The 18,228-nt window shown below is 41.2% G+C and overlaps 1 protein-coding gene across 3 annotated transcripts; it reads right to left on the reverse strand.

The window, feature by feature from the left end:
* Positions 1–1,484: 1,484 nt before the first annotated feature.
* Positions 1,485–13,263, reverse strand: LOC119366548 (DNA-directed RNA polymerase IV subunit 1-like). Of its 3 annotated transcripts, none has more exons than XM_037632306.1 (19): positions 13,172–13,263; positions 12,107–12,191; positions 11,924–12,044; positions 11,720–11,844; positions 11,192–11,236; positions 10,874–11,116; positions 9,922–10,077; positions 9,372–9,509; positions 6,665–8,521; positions 6,405–6,574; positions 6,251–6,317; positions 6,045–6,157; positions 4,370–4,512; positions 3,849–4,078; positions 3,549–3,722; positions 3,324–3,461; positions 2,772–2,959; positions 2,548–2,659; positions 1,485–2,051 (listed from the first exon to the last, which is right to left on the reverse strand). In XM_037632306.1, the coding sequence occupies exons 2-19, from the start codon at positions 12,188–12,190 to the stop codon at positions 1,878–1,880; spliced, it is 4,278 nt and encodes a 1,425-aa protein (XP_037488203.1). In that variant the 5' UTR covers position 12,191; positions 13,172–13,263; the 3' UTR covers positions 1,485–1,877. The 3 variants fall into 3 exon arrangements, with proteins under 3 accessions (XP_037488203.1, XP_037488219.1, XP_037488211.1); XM_037632322.1 differs by lacking the exon at positions 13,172–13,263 and adding an exon at positions 12,955–13,085; XM_037632314.1 differs by lacking the exon at positions 13,172–13,263 and adding an exon at positions 12,661–12,681.
* Between the last annotated feature and the right edge of the window lie 4,965 nt (positions 13,264–18,228).

Here is an 18,228-nt window from a genome sequence, read left to right on the forward strand (position 1 = left end):
ATCACACCTCGATGAGAAGTAAACTCCCCTCCAGCTTGAACGCGCACATTACAACCACAACACACAAGATCATATCCTAAACTGGCCATTAAAGCCGCATCTCAACCAACACCGGCCATCTCCAAAGAGCAACAACTTCAAAGAACTATCCTTGCCGACGCACCAGCCACCCCTTGAATGGCCTAAAAGAGTCGGTAGTGTGTGGTGGGACTCAGACAACTACGAGAAAGTCATCATCTTGGACTCACCCCGTACATAGCTAGCGCCCCTAGACCCTTGAGAACGGTCCATAACAGCAGCGCGCACCATAGGAACGCAACTTAGAACCTCCAAGCCATGTCTCCAAATACGATGCTCCAAACAGAGGGATGGCGTCGAGGATGCCGCCATCGTCATTCTGGATCCGAACATAAGCTTTCACCTGGAGAAAACAAACCAAGTGAGAGAGAGCGAGATGCCGACACACCACAATGAAGCCTCCAAGAAGGGGGAACGACACCCACGGGTGTCATCGCCGTTGGCACCAACGTAGATGGGCAAGACTTTCATCCGCATGGACCCGCCCTTGCATCCCTGCCCATGTTGGTTCACTCCGTTGCCAGTACATCACCTCGTCCTTGAAGCCGTGTCGTCACACTCGACCAACACCACCGCCAGAACGGCTGGCACCACCACGCCGGGCTAACATTGTTGCTGCTAGCACCACCGCGGTGCCCAGTAGCCACTGCGACTCGGCATCATCATGCCTACCGGTAACCACAGACCAACCCCACAAGCCCACCTAGATCTAGAACGTGTGACCTAGAGCCCCTGGCGGCCGCGGCAGCACCACTGGATGGAGCCTGCCCCACCGCCACCGAGCAGGGCCGCCATCGGCTTCATCGTGCTTCGCCGCCAAGAAATCCGCCGCCGCCGGGGGAGAGCCGCATCCAGGAGATGGCCCGTTGCCATCGGCATTGCTCGGGCCTCTCCTGACAATGTTCCTCCACGGCAACAAGGAAGAAGGGGGCGGAGGGAGGGAAGCTAGGGTCCCCCGTGTCACCTCAGAGAGGGACAGGAAGTTCAACTTGAGAACTTCTCGACGAATGGCCTTTATTATTTTAGCATTTTAATTGTGTTCCGGAAAACGAGTTTTGCATCTCTAATTAGTTAGCTGCCCTTCATTCCTCCTTCCCCTGCTGTGGCCTTCACAAGTGGCTCCTCTTGCGCGCTCCTCATGGAACCCCGCCTCCCCCTTTGCTCCCAAGGGCAGGCAGCATTGCCAATCGTACTAGCTCATTCTCGTCGCCTCCCTAGAAGTTGTCCTTGCCCTTGCGCCGCGCTGGCCTTCTCCCCTTTGCCCAGCATTAATCATCACTCATCTCTCCTTGTAACAAACGTCATGGAGAAAAACCTCACCGTAAAAACCATGGGAGCCAAGATTTAGCTGCACCAAGAAACCTCACCGTAACCTCTTAACAAGTGCCGGAACCATGGCAGCAAAATTTCTGAAAGGTGGATAAAATGAGCACCCAGAAATTTGGGCCAAAATTTCTACATACAAACAGGGTTCACGACGGAGTTTCCTTCCAACATATCCAGATGCTAATGCCAAGGAGAAGAAGGGTTGTACAACAAAAGAATGGCATCGCCCTACAAGACAACATGTTCATTTCCTACCAGAAGGGTGGCGAAGAAGCACGGCATCTTCGCCAATCAGCAGTTCACTCTTCTCTAGGATAACTGACCATCGTCCACTTCTTCTGTTCGACAGCTCCTTGTCGACAAAACATCAGATGCTCTCTACCTACTGTTCAACAGCTCCTTGTCGACAAAACATCAGATGCTCTCTACCTATGGTCTGAACTGAACTAGATGAAATGGCAACAGTGCTAACATTATGACGAAACTGCTCTGTTCCGTAGTATCCTCTCTACATAACGTCCGAGCTCAGGCGAGATAGAATCCGCGGCACCCTGGACACATTTCTTGTAAGAAAAGTCTTCAGTTGTGCCGTCATCCCGTACCATAATGAAGCACCTTGTTCCTGGGTGACTAGGATGATGTCCAATCTGCGAGGAGCACACACCACATCATCTCAGGGTAACAATATGCTAGAATTCAAGAGTAACCATAATGCACTGCAAAATAGTTGGCTACGATATTTACAACAAGCATAGGTACCAAAACAGGGATGTAACACAATAGATACCGTCAGATTGAACAATATGAACAGAGGGAAAAGATTGTTGTTCATGCAACCTTGGGAACACAACAATGCTACGAAAGCTGGTAAGGGTAGCAACCTTGAGATGGAATTAAATGAACACAATCCTTTTTCACATTAAGTGGACAGCTCATTAGCGCATTCGCATGTTAGCACCGAGAATATTAGCACATATACCAAATGAAAAACAGATGCAGACAAAGATGTAAGAAAATCAATCCTATTATTTTGGGAAACAATAGAATTCCTATTAATACATTCATCTATAGTTAGCTACATTCATAACAGTAGAATTGTAGAATGACGAAGCTATGAGGAAAACAGAAACACATTTATATTACCTTTATATCTTCTATTCCAGCACCAATCTTTTCACGCCCTCTGGGATGAAATCTCAGGGCCTCGATTACACGTGATTTATCTAGCTCCCCAACACATTCATTTAATTGGTACCTTCATGCAAGTAAAACATGGTATCATATAGGAAGGTAATCAAGATAAAACTTCAAATGGGATAAAACTACTATGCACAATACAATTCCATGGATAGTGATGGGGGCATTACTCTCGTAGCATGTTCTGCAAGCAAGTGCGCATATCAATAATGTTGTCCCATATACCAACTGCAGCAACAAGAAAATCTTGCTCCACAGATATGGTGCTACCATTCAAGAAAGCTTCGCCCGGCGCTTGCCGAACTTCAGGGCTATTTAGGAAGTCATAGATGTTCTCATTTGGTATGGGTGCATGCGCCTGCAGAAAAAGTTAAATGTTAGCATCGAATTAAACATATGTATATGCATCGAGTACAGTAAGGAGAAAGCGTATTTTTATCCATTTATCACTTGGCCAAGATTAAATCACTGGTTACAAAATAATCCCAACATCACGAGACAGGCAGTTCAAGCATCCCACAGCCTGATCACAGACAGGTATCTGGGAAAATATATCTGGCACTATGCTCTCAAAAACTAAATGCATGAATCTATAGCAGTGGAGTAGAGGGCAGTTGTATATGAAGGCCTCAATTTGCTTTTACTTTTTTCATTTTTGGGAGTACAATGAAATGCCCCTAAAAAAGCATGCGCCTAAATTTGACAGTAGTTACAATACTCACCTTCCCAGAATAAATAATCTTGAAAGGACCCGATGTCCCAGTAGAAGGCTCCTTGCCCCAGGTCATTGCATCTACAGTACCACAGAGATTGTCCACTGAAGACTGCTTTGCAGCATTTATAAAAGTATGTGCAGGCCTCTGCAGAACATGACATCAAATAAGAATTTGTTCACCGAACTTTAAAAAGGAAAATCTTGTAGTAAAGAAGAAGCCTAAATCACTCACAGAAAAACAAGCTTCAGAAAATGGAGATGAGATTGATAATCGAGTCCGTTGTTGCTTCAAACCTTGACTGCTTAGTCCATGGAACTGCCCACTTACAGACAGGCAATTTGCCACGACCAGCAAGTGTTCGCGGCGAATATTCCTTCCAATATCATCAGTTTTTGATCTTAAAGACTGCACAAGGAATGAGGAAACATCAAATGCTATAGAAGAAATTATCATTGGCAATCAGGCTTCAAAACAATTTGACCCAAATATTTAGAGAAGTGAAAATCAAAACAAAGAGAAGAAAATATATACTTCAACAAAGTATTTCCACGCTGAGTCTATGCCATATGAGCAGAAAATATCATATACGCTCCCTGGCCGGCTCCGCTCCCAGTCAATCAACTCCATAATTGCTATGCAAGACTTTTGTAGAGTAGCCCAAAACTTAACACTCTTGCAATGCTCCTCAGACATAACAACTTTCACAACAAGTTCACTGTCCTCTTGACACTGGATCTCAACTTTCTTAAATTCCAAAAATCCTGCAAAGGAAAACAAGTATTGTGCATCAAATATAATCCGCATGTTCTGTACTGAAGGAATCAAGTTAGCATGTGGTATTTGAAACATAGAAGTCACATAACGGGTCCTCAAATTTATGAGAACATCAGAAGACTGAATCATACAAGTTGCAGCGAAAACAACTTTACCTTTGTACCATGAAACTTAGAAAAATAAAATTATATGTTCTACAACTCGATCTAGTAAAGTAAGGAGTTCCTTAGCACAAATATAGAAAACATGTTTCGGAAAATCTATCGAACCATAATTACCTTTCACTAGTAAGGCCAGGAGGTTTGGAATCACCCTTTTCTTGATAGTGTCCAATTGAGACATAGAGTTTGAATCATCCTGTGTTACCACAGTGATGCAACAAGTCTGCCTGTTACCGCACTCATTGTCAGCAGAACATTTGCTGCAGGGTAGAAGTATTACATGTCAAAATATATATTGCAGAAGCTCAAAGAGAAAAAGTAAAGTAGGCATTCGCATAATGCATAACATGCATAAGCACTTCATAGCCTACAATTCACCTCACATCTAATGCCTGACATGTTTGTTGAAATATTGATGTGTATATATCACTTAGGCAGGCAATGCAATAGTTGGATTTAACTACAATGTAAATTTTTAGATAAAAACTGTTTAGTAGTATTAGTATTGGTCTATGTGTCTGTATTAGTCTAGATTTCCTTCCTTGTATTTCAAGTCTCTTGTACTATATAGTTGCTCCTCTAATACAAAATATCTACTCCTTCCGTATCAAAATATAAGACGTTTTTGTAGGCTAGTTTAGTCTACAAAAAAGTCTTATATTTTGGTACAGAGGTAGTATTTTGTTGTGGTAATTTTAACTATATCAAGATGTCAAATTCTCCAAAATAAGAATGATAACTCATTTATTGTTGCTGGTTTGGTCTAACATTGATGTGAGGTAATCCATCAATGGATAACAGCATTGTATCTTGAATAGTTCAATTGCTACCATGAACAGCTATTGTTTTCCTTAACGAAATGACGCAAACTAGGTGTTCCAGAAAAGACCAATACTATATGATGAATAGATTAAAATCTAGTATTTGGAGAGAAAAAAGGTTGCTAGGTTGACACTGCCGTGTGGGTTGGTCACCCAAATGCTAGGTACGGACGGCCCTAGCTGGCTCCAACTAAGGGATATAATTGTGTTATCTTTAAGTTTGGGAATAGTATTATTAACTAGGAATTAGTAATCAACTAAGGAGAAGATATCCCTTAAGTCAAGCCTTACACCAACTAGGGAAAAGATGTTCAGTTTGTTGCCTAGCTTGGGTTGTTACTTGACCCCTTGAGACCTTGAGATGAATGATCAAGCAAGAAGAATTACGACCTATCTGTCGCTACTTCATCCTCGCAATCCCTAATCTAATCCCTCTCCCAAACAGCCGCCTGACCATCTTCCCAGCGGTATTTACCCTTCATGACATCATTTCGACAAAGAAATGAAGCACACACTATAAACTGATGCTTCTGAAATACAATTACTTTGTAGCATACACACCAAAATGTTTATCCCCTGATTGGTAAACATCAGCAGAATCTAACTTATATGTTGCCATGAATGTTAGTGATAATTACCACGCCTCCTGGGACGTCCACTGATTGGGCGCTAAGATCCTGTAATTATCACCTCCTAGGAGGCATGTACTCTCCCCCATCTTTTCAATGAAATGAAACGCAAAGATTCCTTTGCGTTTTCTCGAAAAATTACCACGCTGAGAGCGAGGGCAGAAAGGAGAGTTGAGTATATTAACAGGGCATATACTGTATCTTCATTTTCACGCTAGCGAGAACATGGAAGCAGTTGGCACACCAAATTAGTGGTTAGACAAAAAGAAACAGAGAGACATATAAATACTAATTTTAACTCGAACATTTTTTTCATGGGAACCAAATAGTTTCTGAACTTACCCCTTTGAAATATAAACTTTAGGGAAGTTTAACTTGTCTCTTTTGGCATTGTATTGTTCTGTAAGCTCTTCCACAACAAGTGTTAGTCCCAATCTTTTTTTCGTCATCATTTCCTGCATGTACGTACAGGTTTAAATATTTATTTAAGACATCAGCTTAATGACCCTTATAAAATAGGAAGTGTGGTTACTTCGAAAGAATAAGACCTGGCTTAGATGAAAATGAGTAATCCATGGGCTTCCTTTTGTTGACTCTATACCACATCCCCCATATCTGCAAAACAAAATGCAAAAAATATTAATTAATTAAAAAGTACTTCAACATGAAGTGATAGGAAAAAGATGATTCAAATGTACTGACAGGATCATGACGGTGTCAACCAAATCAGAGAAGTTCACTGGCTCGAGATGATCCTTAACTTCTAGCGATGCATACTCCAAACCATATCTATATTTTTTTAGATTCTTTGACAGGAAAAGCAAACCAACATGATCCATAGAAGTACCACCCTTCTGGCACTTCAATACATCCTGAAATTAATGTTAAAGTAGTATCAGAAGAAAGAAAAGAGACATCACAATAATCATTGGCCGTGAAACAATATAGTAAAAGAGCATAACCTGCAAATTCATGAGAGGAGATTCCTCCAAGCTGTTCACTGGGTGATCCAAAGCTCCATATGCAGCTTCTGAAATGGAACAAGCAGCCCATGAACCAACAGGGGCACCAAGTTCACCTTCCACATTGCGATCACTGCACATGTCTTCAGCAGTATCATAAGTGAACTGCATTATCTGCTGCCCGTAAGAACTTCTAACAGTCCCATCATAAGCAACATATAAATCCCTCAGGTGATACATTAGTTTTCTTGTTAAAGTCCCGGGAACATCTGCATTCTCACTGAAGAAGTTTGCCCTGCCAGATATCGAATGAAGAAGACACTCCAATGGATTTAAACCACCAGCAAAGGAATTCCTGATCACAGCATACAAGTTTTGGCCTCCCAAGCATTCACCCGTGCCCTCAGATTTATGCCTATTCCAGCTGGCACATGAGAGTTCCGATGGAATTCTAAAGGGGAATCTGCTTGCTGGAAGTTGAAGACCGACGCATGCAGTTTGTTGCACAAACTTCAACATGCTACCCTTACTTCCTGCATTAGTCATCATCATCATTGAATTATTTTTGGCTGTGTGCTGTTGAACCATCTTCTGAAGATCACTGAATACACTCTTAAACGCCATGATTGAAGATTTTATAATTGGCAGATTGCTCTGAATGAAATTGGACTGTTCATAAGATTGTGATAAATCAGCACAGTCGTCATAACATTTCAGAATCGATATGGAATCTGGACTTAGCAATATCTGTTTAATACGAAAAGCCTCTTCAGCATCATCCAATGCCAGATTAACTCCATCAGCTAGTTTTCTCCTCGAGTCATGGTCTGGGAACAGATAGATATCCGAAAGACTGACACTTAAACCTCTCATGGTTAAAAACTCACATAGTACATCCTGAGCAGAAGAGAGTAACTCAAGAGCCTTGTCGCCATATTGTTTGAACATGACGGAAAAAAGGCCAGATATGCTATTCTGCAGCCAAAAAGATTCAGATGGGCAGGCAAGAACTTCACCGTCTATGATGTGTACCTTAGGCTCAATGCTGAAACTCATATCAGACGGAAGCAGCATGCTGAACAACTGCTTACCGGTCCACAGTGGACCATGAGAGTGTATAGATTTCATTATTGCTGGCCCTGGTGTCGGCGAGAGTGGATGGCATAATAACATTTGAAATTGCTGAACTTCAGTTTTCTTTAGTAAAACCTCTGAGCTTGTTAACAGATATGCTGCAGCTAGAGAGTCATGTGTTAATGACACCAAACTTCGCCCATCTTGCGCGTTCAATAGTTGGTGGCTCAAACTAACTAGCTCCTCAAGCTCAACTCTTGACTGTATGGACTGTGGGACATATCCATGCAAACAGTCCCCATCAAAATCTCCCGCGAGTGGTGCACAACAGAGTGGGTTGATTGAAAGTACCGACTGAACTGGGAGTAATTTTGCAGAGAGTCCAATAACGGAGTGTTGATGTATTGACGGTGGCCTATTGATAAGAATAAGATCACCATCCTGCAACAGCCTGTGCACAGTGTCACCAATTACCAGCTGATTTGGCTTCCGAACAATAATTGTCTTTCCACTGCGCTTAATGACTAGTTTTTCATTGGCAAGAAGGTAACAGTTGCACTTCGAATTTATGCTGTCAAAGTTGTAGGAGTTCACATGCTCAGAAACTAACAAGTTCGAAGCTAAATCCACAGGGATGCCAATTTCATGCAATCTAATCTTCGGATCACCGACCATAGTACCCCGAAAAGCATTATCGGACCGTTTGCTGAGAATGGCATCCTTCAACCATTTCATTCCATGTGTGTCTGTTGATGACTCCTTATCTGTCTTTTTAGAGTGTAACTGCAAATAAATAAAAATGTTATCAAGCAAGTGAAAGCATATGACATAAGCAGTAATCACAATGCCACCTCAAACTACATATTGGTAATTCTTTGTTTTGAATAAATAACAAAAACAAACAGCTTTTCTTTCACTGAACCCGATACTCATCCTTTGAAATTAACCGAATTAAACTTGGAGGGGACTAGATGAAACAGCTATGTTTTGTGGGTTGTGTTTAATCTGTTTACAGAGGGCAACATATCAAGGTGGAAGATTGGTGTATGCGCTATTCTCCACTACAATCAGGTAAAGTGCCAGAACAATTTGAATATCATATGGTGCAAGTCAACTACTGAGTGCATGTTTGGAGATGGAAAGCAATTAATGGAAAAGGGATGGACAAAAATGGGAACCAGATATAATACTGTCAAATGCATAACTCCATATGTGTGAGTGGGAACAAAATAAACAAGAGCTGCTTCAAATAAAATACACCTAATCTAACCATATTAAAAGGACTGTTATGATGCTTTTTAAGAGCCGCATCAAAATAAGCTAACATGTCTTTTTACTGGATTACGACAGAGAAGTGTTGCGCGCACAAGTGTGTGTGGGGTTGAGGTTATGAAGTACAGACTTTGGTTTAATTTTTTTTTGTTGAGTATCTACAGATCTGACAATACAACAGGAGAACTTGACCGGAAAACTGCAAGGGAGGCTCTGACAGTGTATAATTTTAGTAAAACTGACAAAAATAGGGAAATTCAAATCTGGATAATGTGGATCATGCTATGCGGATATTGCAATAGAAAGACATATAATCATGCAACATCGATACTGCAATAAAACAAGATATCAGCTCCCTTGCCTTTGACAATTTGAGGCACTCCACAACTCGGCTTGTGACAAGTGAACTTGCAAGAACACTGAACTGTGGATGCTGACGCAAGTCATCAAGTTTCCTACCGACATCAACCGTCCTCTTGTAAGCTTTTGTCAGGTCATCCTAAGTCCAAACATGGAATGAAAAAACATATAAGTCCATAATTACGACACCAACACAGCCCAGAAAATGCACCAAGTATGTGCATCAGACCACAATAAAACAAGCATGCTCAACAAACCTATAAGGAAACCAGAGAGAATACTGCCTTGCTTTGGCAACAGAATTGTGTAAGAGTATATTAGACAGAGTAATGATGAATCATTTAATTAGATGTAGGAAGACTAGCCTAGGTTCTCTCGTTGATTACATGATTTATTGTTGACTCACTATCAGATGTAAGTCCTTACACCATACAGAGGATTTGGTTGCATTTAACAAAAGCATTTAAGGGGAAAATTGTTAGAAAACGTTGAAGGGATGATACAGAAAATAATCTTTGGTATGAAGTTCACCAGAGAGGTCTAGCACTTACATAAGCTAGGCGAGGGCCATCTGAAAACCCATAGGGCAACTCCGCCACGCGATGGAAGTTAGGAGTGACCGGCAAACACGACAGGAAAATTAGCTCCGGCCTTGAAGCAAACCGGCTAAATAGCTCAGGATCAAGTTGTTTCAATATGTGAGAGGCCTGCAAATACGATAAAGGAAATAAGGTTGTAACCATAAGAAATATTTTAAAATTATATGGTCGGTTGCTTGCCATTTACTTTTGAAAGAAATGCGCTGTAGCATAGCAATACCAGTGCAGTGGCCTACAAGAATATGCATACCACCTTTCAAAAGAAGCTTTGAGAAAATAGCATTGGCCCAGTTTCCCTTATCACTTAATTATATTTTTCATCCACACATCGTCCACTGAACAAAACTAGAGGTGCATTATAATTTCACTGAAAAGTGGATGAGTCAATTTACACCCTATGAGGACATTCTGCATCCACTTTTATGCAGAGAGTTCGTAACGCATCATCGTGGACCAAGTGTATTGCCTTAATGTTCATGCAAAACTATTTTGCCAGATAATAATAATGATATATCATATTTCTGGATCACATAGTGTTTGTTGTGTTTTGTTTTCTGCATGTTATAAAATATTCAAAACAACACAAGCAACCCAAAATCCCCTTTAAATTGTCTTATAATTCCATACACTTGACGCTTTGAGAAAAATATGGCAGGGACAAAGTTGATGAATTGTCAGCCAATAATATAGAACATTTTTCTCAAAAGAAGAAACAGGAAACGATGCTGCAGCAAAACCAAATCTGCTCTGCAAGCCAACACAGAACAGACTAATGTTACTGAATAGCAAATACTCTGCGACAATTAATATGGATCGGAGGGAGTACTAAAGCTGTGACAATTAATATGGATCGGAGGGAGTACTAAAGCTGTGACAATTAATATGGATCGGAGGGAGTACTTACTTGGTATGGAGACAGTAATATCTTGGTCATATTTGATTGAGGGGGGTGGTGATGAGGTACGAAATCCCAATAGTCCAGGGGAAGAACTTCAGCTGAATCAGTCACTCTGTCAGCAACTTCTGCAGTAAGCGAAATTTTGTCCATAACGCTAGGATCCCGTTGAAGTTTAGCCTTGGACAGTGTCATTCTTGGGCTTGTCAGTGTCTTAAAGATTACATCGGGGTATTGTTTAGTGCCATCCTTCTGTTCAGCAAAAAAGGGTCAAGGTTTAATATGATAGGGCAGAATTACAGGCCCAAACGTTGAACATGCACTTACTGAGCAATACTTGCAAGTTGCTTGACTTGTTGCCCCATCCGACCTCTTCGACAACAAAAATCAACATGTTAGAGGAATAAATATGAACCAACCCGGTATACCAAAAACGAGATATGCTTCTGCATGCATAGTTTCTATATTATGTATTGCAATGCCTACATATCTTCTGATGTGCTTTTGAAATGTAAATATCTTGTCTCACAAATTCCAAATGTTCAAACAAATAAAATGTTAGTAATCAGTATAAAGCTTAGTTTCCACATTGCAGAAGTTTGTTTAAAGATACGTTAGGCATGGGAAAAGATGCACTAGCTATGACAGCAGTACCAATATTTGTTTTATGGACTTTTATTTTGTATGCAGGACTTAGCACCATGACATTAGTTCAGCAGATCAACAATGAGAGTTTTTTAACAAGGACCTTATTGTCCAGAGGCGCTATGACCCATAAGGTATGACACCCTTAAAATATTAAAGAGAATAAATTGGTAAATCAGGATGAAGTAGGTTAATCTGGCTATTACAAACCTTTGAATCTCTGTTCTGCTTTGGAGTGTGGCAGCCAGGACATATCTGATTCAGTAACTGAACAACTTCCTCGAATAGATGCGGGTTGAACACAGTTGCTGGCAGCTTAATCACGCCAGAATGACCTAAAATTTGGACACATCAATTTATTTTGGATTAGGAACAACCACATAAATTTGATGCTGAATGCTTAATATTACTCACCATCACATTCACGCACACTCTGCGCTCCGCAAGTCTCACACTGTGGTGCCCCATTTGGTAGTCCCAACTTGGCACTACTGACATCAGATGGTTCTACAATGCTCACGCTGCTTGACTTTTCCTGGAAATGCACATCAGCTTTAAGTATATTCCTCTTTTCGGGGGCAAAAAGCAAAAGCTTACCATCTCTGTATTGGTCATGAGATAGAATGTGATGCCTTTCAGCTCCCCGGTTGGCATTCCCATTTCAGCATTTGGCTCCTCCATCCTGCAGAACGAACACATAGAAAATGTCATGTACTGACAGAAGTAGATGATGACACACGAAAAGGAACAGAATCTAATCTAAATCATTGATACAGGAAGAAATAGTTTGATGGAACAGCAAACTGCTACAGGCATTGCTACGGAAACAGGAATCGCATCTCAATCCCAGGCACTCGTATCAAATCGGACAGTTGATAGCAAAACCGGAGCAAACGGGCCATCGGCACGAACTGACAACCAGTACCAATTTACAGGAGAAACGTGAATGAGTACGAGAATGTGGTCAGATTGGACACTGGAATTCCTACGGAATTTGGACACAGGAAACGAATTAACAGGAATTTGACAGCACGGTTCGGTTGATCCGAAGAGGGTTTATAGGAAAATAAATACAGGATCGAAGTCCAAGCCAGAAAACAAAATAGCCTACGAAAAACCCTCCACGGAGAGGCAGAGCCGGGGCGCCTCACCTGCGAAGGACGGAACCAACCCGCCCCTAGTCGAATCCCAGGAGCGGCAGAGGGTGCCGACGCCGCCGGCGCAGCAATCTGCGTGCGAGGGAGAGCGAAGGTGGAGGGCGGCACGGAGACGAAGAGGAGGAGGGCGGCACGGAGACGAAGAGGAGGAGGGCGGCACGGAGAACGGTAAACTAAAGAGAATCTCTCTCTGAATCCTAACCGGTTCAGAGTCGGACGAACACCTGCGGAAAGGTAAGGAAGAATATTTCTAGCCGTCTCGGGGTTCGGGCGCCGCGCTCCACCTACCTGGGGGTTTGGGCATTTGCGGGCGGGCGGGCCACCAGAGCCGGGGTTTTCTGGGCAGTCCACCGGGAGAAGCGGCCTGATTCCCTGACGTCACTGCGCCTTCTTCCTCGGTCCAAATGGCAGACGGGGGATCAAAGAAGACTGAGAGAGAGAGAGAGAGGAGTCGGACAGCGGGCGCTGCAGAGGTCAGTCAGGAGGATATTACCCGAACACGAACCTGGAGCGGAGCGCTGCACGCGGCGGCGGCCGACGGGAGGGGCGGCGGCGTCCGTCCGGCTCCGGCCGGCTGACCGCGGTCGCCGACGGGAGAGGCGGCGGCGGGCGCCCGCGCGGGCTCGTTCGAGCGAGGGAGTCTGGGAGAGGAGGCGCACGGCCTGGCCTCGTGCTGGCCGAGGGGCAGAGTACTACTCTGTCTCGCTTTTTCTTTTCTGAGATTTGGATTTGATGAATTGGACCAGGGTCCAGGGGTGTGTGTATTATATACTCTTGTAGCGGCCCTTTTTAAGGGAAACATTTATCAGCCGCCATAAAGCTTTTATAAAACTAGTGGAATTTGATAAATAAATAAAATAAACACCACCTTATATTATACTACAACCCGTAGTAATTTTTTTTTGAAAAACGTAGTGAACTGATTCTGACAAATTGTATAGCACATTGCACTTTGCATTTTTCTGAAAATACCAGTGTAGTATAAAAACATGGCTACATTCGTGGCGCGAATAAAGCTTTGGGTTGGCAAGTTTAGGCGTAAAACAAATAGGTTTGAACGTTTATAATGGTGGTGGATTTGCTTTTCTTTTGAGAGACTATAAAGGGTGGATTGCTAAATTCCTTGCATCATCTATAGAATACTTAATGAATTTGTGCACGGGAAACCAAGTTTGATAAGTATTTATTTTATTACAAGAGAGCATCAACATTGTGACGCTTGAACTCCGTATTTTTGGCTTTAGCATCAGTGTCGCAAGTCAAAACCCTAAAATGGGCATTGATGAACCTTCCTTCTTCATCCCCGATAGGTTTGCTCCATTTTGTTGTCTCTTGGTGTGTTATGTGTCATGCTAGCTTTCATAGTTTTTATAGAATATGGAACGAACAAAGGCTTTGGCTTAGCAAGTTTAGTCATAAAATGAAAATGTCTCGACGCTAATCATTTGTAGAAGAATTATGTAGTGGATTTGCTTTTCTTCCAACAGTTTAAAGGCAGATTTGTTGATTCCTTGCATCATCTAAGGGTTTTAAGAAACTTGTGCATGAGAATAGAATTTGAAATGTATTCACCGGTTGCAATATACAAGAGAAGTGTGAACGAGTACGAAAACATAGTCAGGGCACTGGAATTCCGACATAATTTGGAACCATGGAACCAAACACGAATTTGAAACGTAGTAAACTGATCCTGACAAAGATAGCACATTGCATTTTGCATCTTTCTAAAAATACCAATGTAGTATAAAAACATGGCTCTATTCATGGCGCGAAATTATGGCGCGAATAAAGCTTTGGGTTGGCAAGTTTAAGCATAAAATGAATATGTTTGAACGTTAACTATTTGTGGATTTGCTTTTCTTTTGAGAGACTAGGGTGGATTGCTAAATTCCTTGCATCATCTAGGGGTTTTAAGAAACTTGTGCGCGAGAATAGAATTTGAAATGTATTCACCGGTTGCAATATACAAGAAAAGTGTGAACGAGTACAGAAATATAATCGGATTGGGCGCTGGAATTCTGACAGAATTTGGAACCATGGAACCAAACACGAATTTGAAACATAGTAAACTGATCCTAACAAAGATAGCACATTGCACTTTGCATCTTTCTAAAAATACCAGTGTAGTATAAAAACAGGGTTGTATTCGTGGCGCGAAATTATGGCGCGAATAAAGATTTGGGTTGGCAAGTTTAGGCATAAAATGAATATGTTTGAACGTTAACTATTCTTACGATGGTGATGGATTTGCTTTTCTTTTGAGAGACTAGGGGTGGATTGCTAAATTCCTTGCATCATCTAGAACACTTAATGAATTTGTGCGCAGAAACCGAGTTTGAAACATATTTATTTTATTACACGAGAACATCAACATTGTGACGCATGAACTTCGTATTTTTGGCTTTAGTATCAGTGTCACAAGTCAAAACCCTAAAATGGGCATTGATAAACCTTCCTTCTCCATCCCTGACACGCTTGCTCCATTTCGTTGCCTCTTGGTGTGTTATGTGTCATGCTAGCTTTCATAGTTTTATACAGAATAAGGAGCGAACAAAAGCTTTGGCTTAGCAATTTTAGTCATAAAATGAACATGTCTGAACGCTAATCATCTATAGAAGAATTATGCAGTGGATTTGCTTTTCTTCCAACAGTTTAAGGGCAGATTTGTTGGTTCCTTGCATCATCTAGGGTTTTTAAGAAACTTATGTGCGAGGATACAATTTGAAATGTATTTACTGTGCCAATATACGGGAAAAGTGTGAACGATTGCGGAAACATGGTCAGATTGGGTGCTGGAATTCTGACAAAATTTAGACACATGAAACCAAAGAGGAATTTAAAATGTAGTAAATTGATTCTGACAAAGATAGCACATTGCACTTTGTATCTTTCTAAAAATACCAGTGTAGTATAAAAACATGGCTATATTCGTGGCGCCGATAAAGATTTGGGTTGGCAAGTTTAGGCATAAAATGAATATGTTTGAACGTTAACTATTCGTACGATGGTGGTGGATTTGCTTTTCTTTTGAGATACTAGGGGTGGATTGCTAAATTCCTTGCATCAACTAGAATACTTAATGAATTTGTGCGCGGGAAATCGAGTTTGAAACATATTTATTTTATTACATGAGATCATCAACATTATGATGCTTGAACTCCGTATTTTTGGCTCTAGTATCGGTGTCGCAAGTCAAAACCCTAAAATGGGCATTGATGAACCTTCTTTCTCCACCCCGACACGCTTGCTCCATTTTTTTGCCTCTTGGTGTGTTATGTGCCATGCTAGCTTTCATAGTTTTTATAGAATATGGAGCGAACAAAAGCTTTGGCTTGGCAAGTTTAGTCATAATAAAATGAACATGTCTGAACGCTAATCATTTGTAGAAAATTATGTAGTGGATTTGCTTTTCTTCCAGCAGTTAAGGGCAAATTTGTTGATTCCTTGCATCGTCTAGGATTTTAAGAAACTTGTGTGTGAGAATAGAATTGATACGTCTCCAACGTATCTATAATTTTTTATTGTTCCATGCTGTTATATTATCATTCTTGGATTTTTATATTAATTTTATAGCAACTTTATATCATTTTTTGGAACTAACCTATTGACATAGTGCTCAGTGCTAATTGCTGTTTTTGCTTGTTTTTACTCCACAGAATATGCATATCAAACAGAGTCCAAACACAGCGAAACATTTTAGAGATTTTTTTTGCCCAGAAGACAACTTGGGAGCCAAGGAAGTGCCAGAGGGGAGGCCCGTGGGGCCCACTACCCACCTGGGCGCGCTAGAGGCCCCTGGCGCGCCCTGATGTGTAGTGGGGCCCATGGAGGTCCTTTCCGCCGCCTTTCAGCTCTATAAATATCCAAATATTCCAGAAACCCTAGGGGAGTCAACGAAACACAATTCTAGCTGCCACAAGTTCTAGAACCACGAGATCCAATCTAGAGCCCTATTCCGGCACCTTGTCGGAGGGGAACACGATCACGGAGGGGTTCATCATCCTCATTGGTGCTCCTCTGATGATGCATGAGTAGTTTACCACAGACCTATGGGTTCGTAGGCAATAGCTAGATGTCTTCTTCTCTCTTTTTGATTCTCAATACAATGTTCTCCTCAATGTTCTTGGAGATCTATTTGATGTAATGACTTTTTGCGGTGTGTTTGTTGGGATCCGATGAATTACGAGTTTATGATCAGTTCTATCTATGAATATTATTTGAGTCTTCTTTGATCTCTTATATGCATGATTATTATAGCATCGTATTTATTCTCTGAACTTTGGTTTGGTTTGACCAACTAGATTGATTTTTCTTGTAATGGGAAGAGGTGCTTTGTGATGGGTTTGATCTTGCGGTGCTCAATCTCAGTGATAGAAGGAGAAGTGACACACATGTATCGTTGTCATTAAGGATAAAAAGATGGGGTCTATTCCTATATGAATAGTTTTTTTCTACATCATGTCATCGTTCTTATTGCATTACTCTATTTCTCCATGAACTTAATACACTAGATGCATGCTGGATAGCGGTCGATGTGTGGAGTAATAGTAGTAGATGCAGACAAGAGTCGGACTACTAATCTTGGACGTGATGCCTATATAATGATCATTGCCTGGATATCATCATGATTATTTGAAGTTCTATCAATTGCCCAACAGTAATTTGTTTACTCACCGTATGCTATTTTCTCGAGAGAAACCACTAGTGAAATCTACGGCCCCCGGGTCTATCTTTTATCATATTGTTTTCAGATCTATTATTTCAAAAACCCAAAAATACCTTGCTGCACTTTTTCTTTATTTATTTTATTTAGTGTTTTTGCTAGATCTCTTTATTCAATCTCATACAATTTAATCTATGTCAATACCGAGGAGGGATTGACAACCCCTCTTATGCATTGGGTTGCAAGTATTTGTTATTTGTGTGTAGGTACTGTTTACATAGTGTTGCTTGGTTCTCCTACTGGATTGATAACCTTGGTTGCATAACTGAGAGAAATACTTACTGTTGTTGTGCTGCATCATCCTCTCCTCTTTGGGGAAATACCAACGGAGATACAAGCAATCAGGAATAATTTCTATCGCCGTTGCCGTGGAGACATCATCAACATCTATCAAGTACCCAATCACAAATCTCATCTCCTTGCAATTTACACTATTTGCCATTTGCCTCTCATTTTCATCTCCCCCACTACTAAAACGTTATTGCGAAAAGCACAAACATATTTTTTCTTTTTTTGCCTTCTTTTTTTTGCCTTTTTCCCGTTTGATATTTTGTTTGCATGTGATCTTGCTTGCGTAGTCACGATGTCTCAAAGAAAGTATTATGATATTCCTTACCCCAATATTTTGCTCGAGATTGAAAAACCTACCAAGGAATATATAACTATACAATTTGAGCATAATAAGTTTTCCACCGAAGAGCTTAAAGAACACTCTATTGTGCTAGATGCTATAACAACACAACTTGATCATGTTAGTAGAGAAGTTTCTAATCTTCAATCTAAGTATGCTCACACTGAAAATTTACTAGGGAAAATATCAGATGCACAAGCTACACTAG

This window comes from Triticum dicoccoides, chromosome 1A (assembly GCF_002162155.2).
Source record: "Triticum dicoccoides isolate Atlit2015 ecotype Zavitan chromosome 1A, WEW_v2.0, whole genome shotgun sequence".
NCBI classification, from domain to species: domain Eukaryota; kingdom Viridiplantae; phylum Streptophyta; class Magnoliopsida; order Poales; family Poaceae; genus Triticum; species Triticum dicoccoides.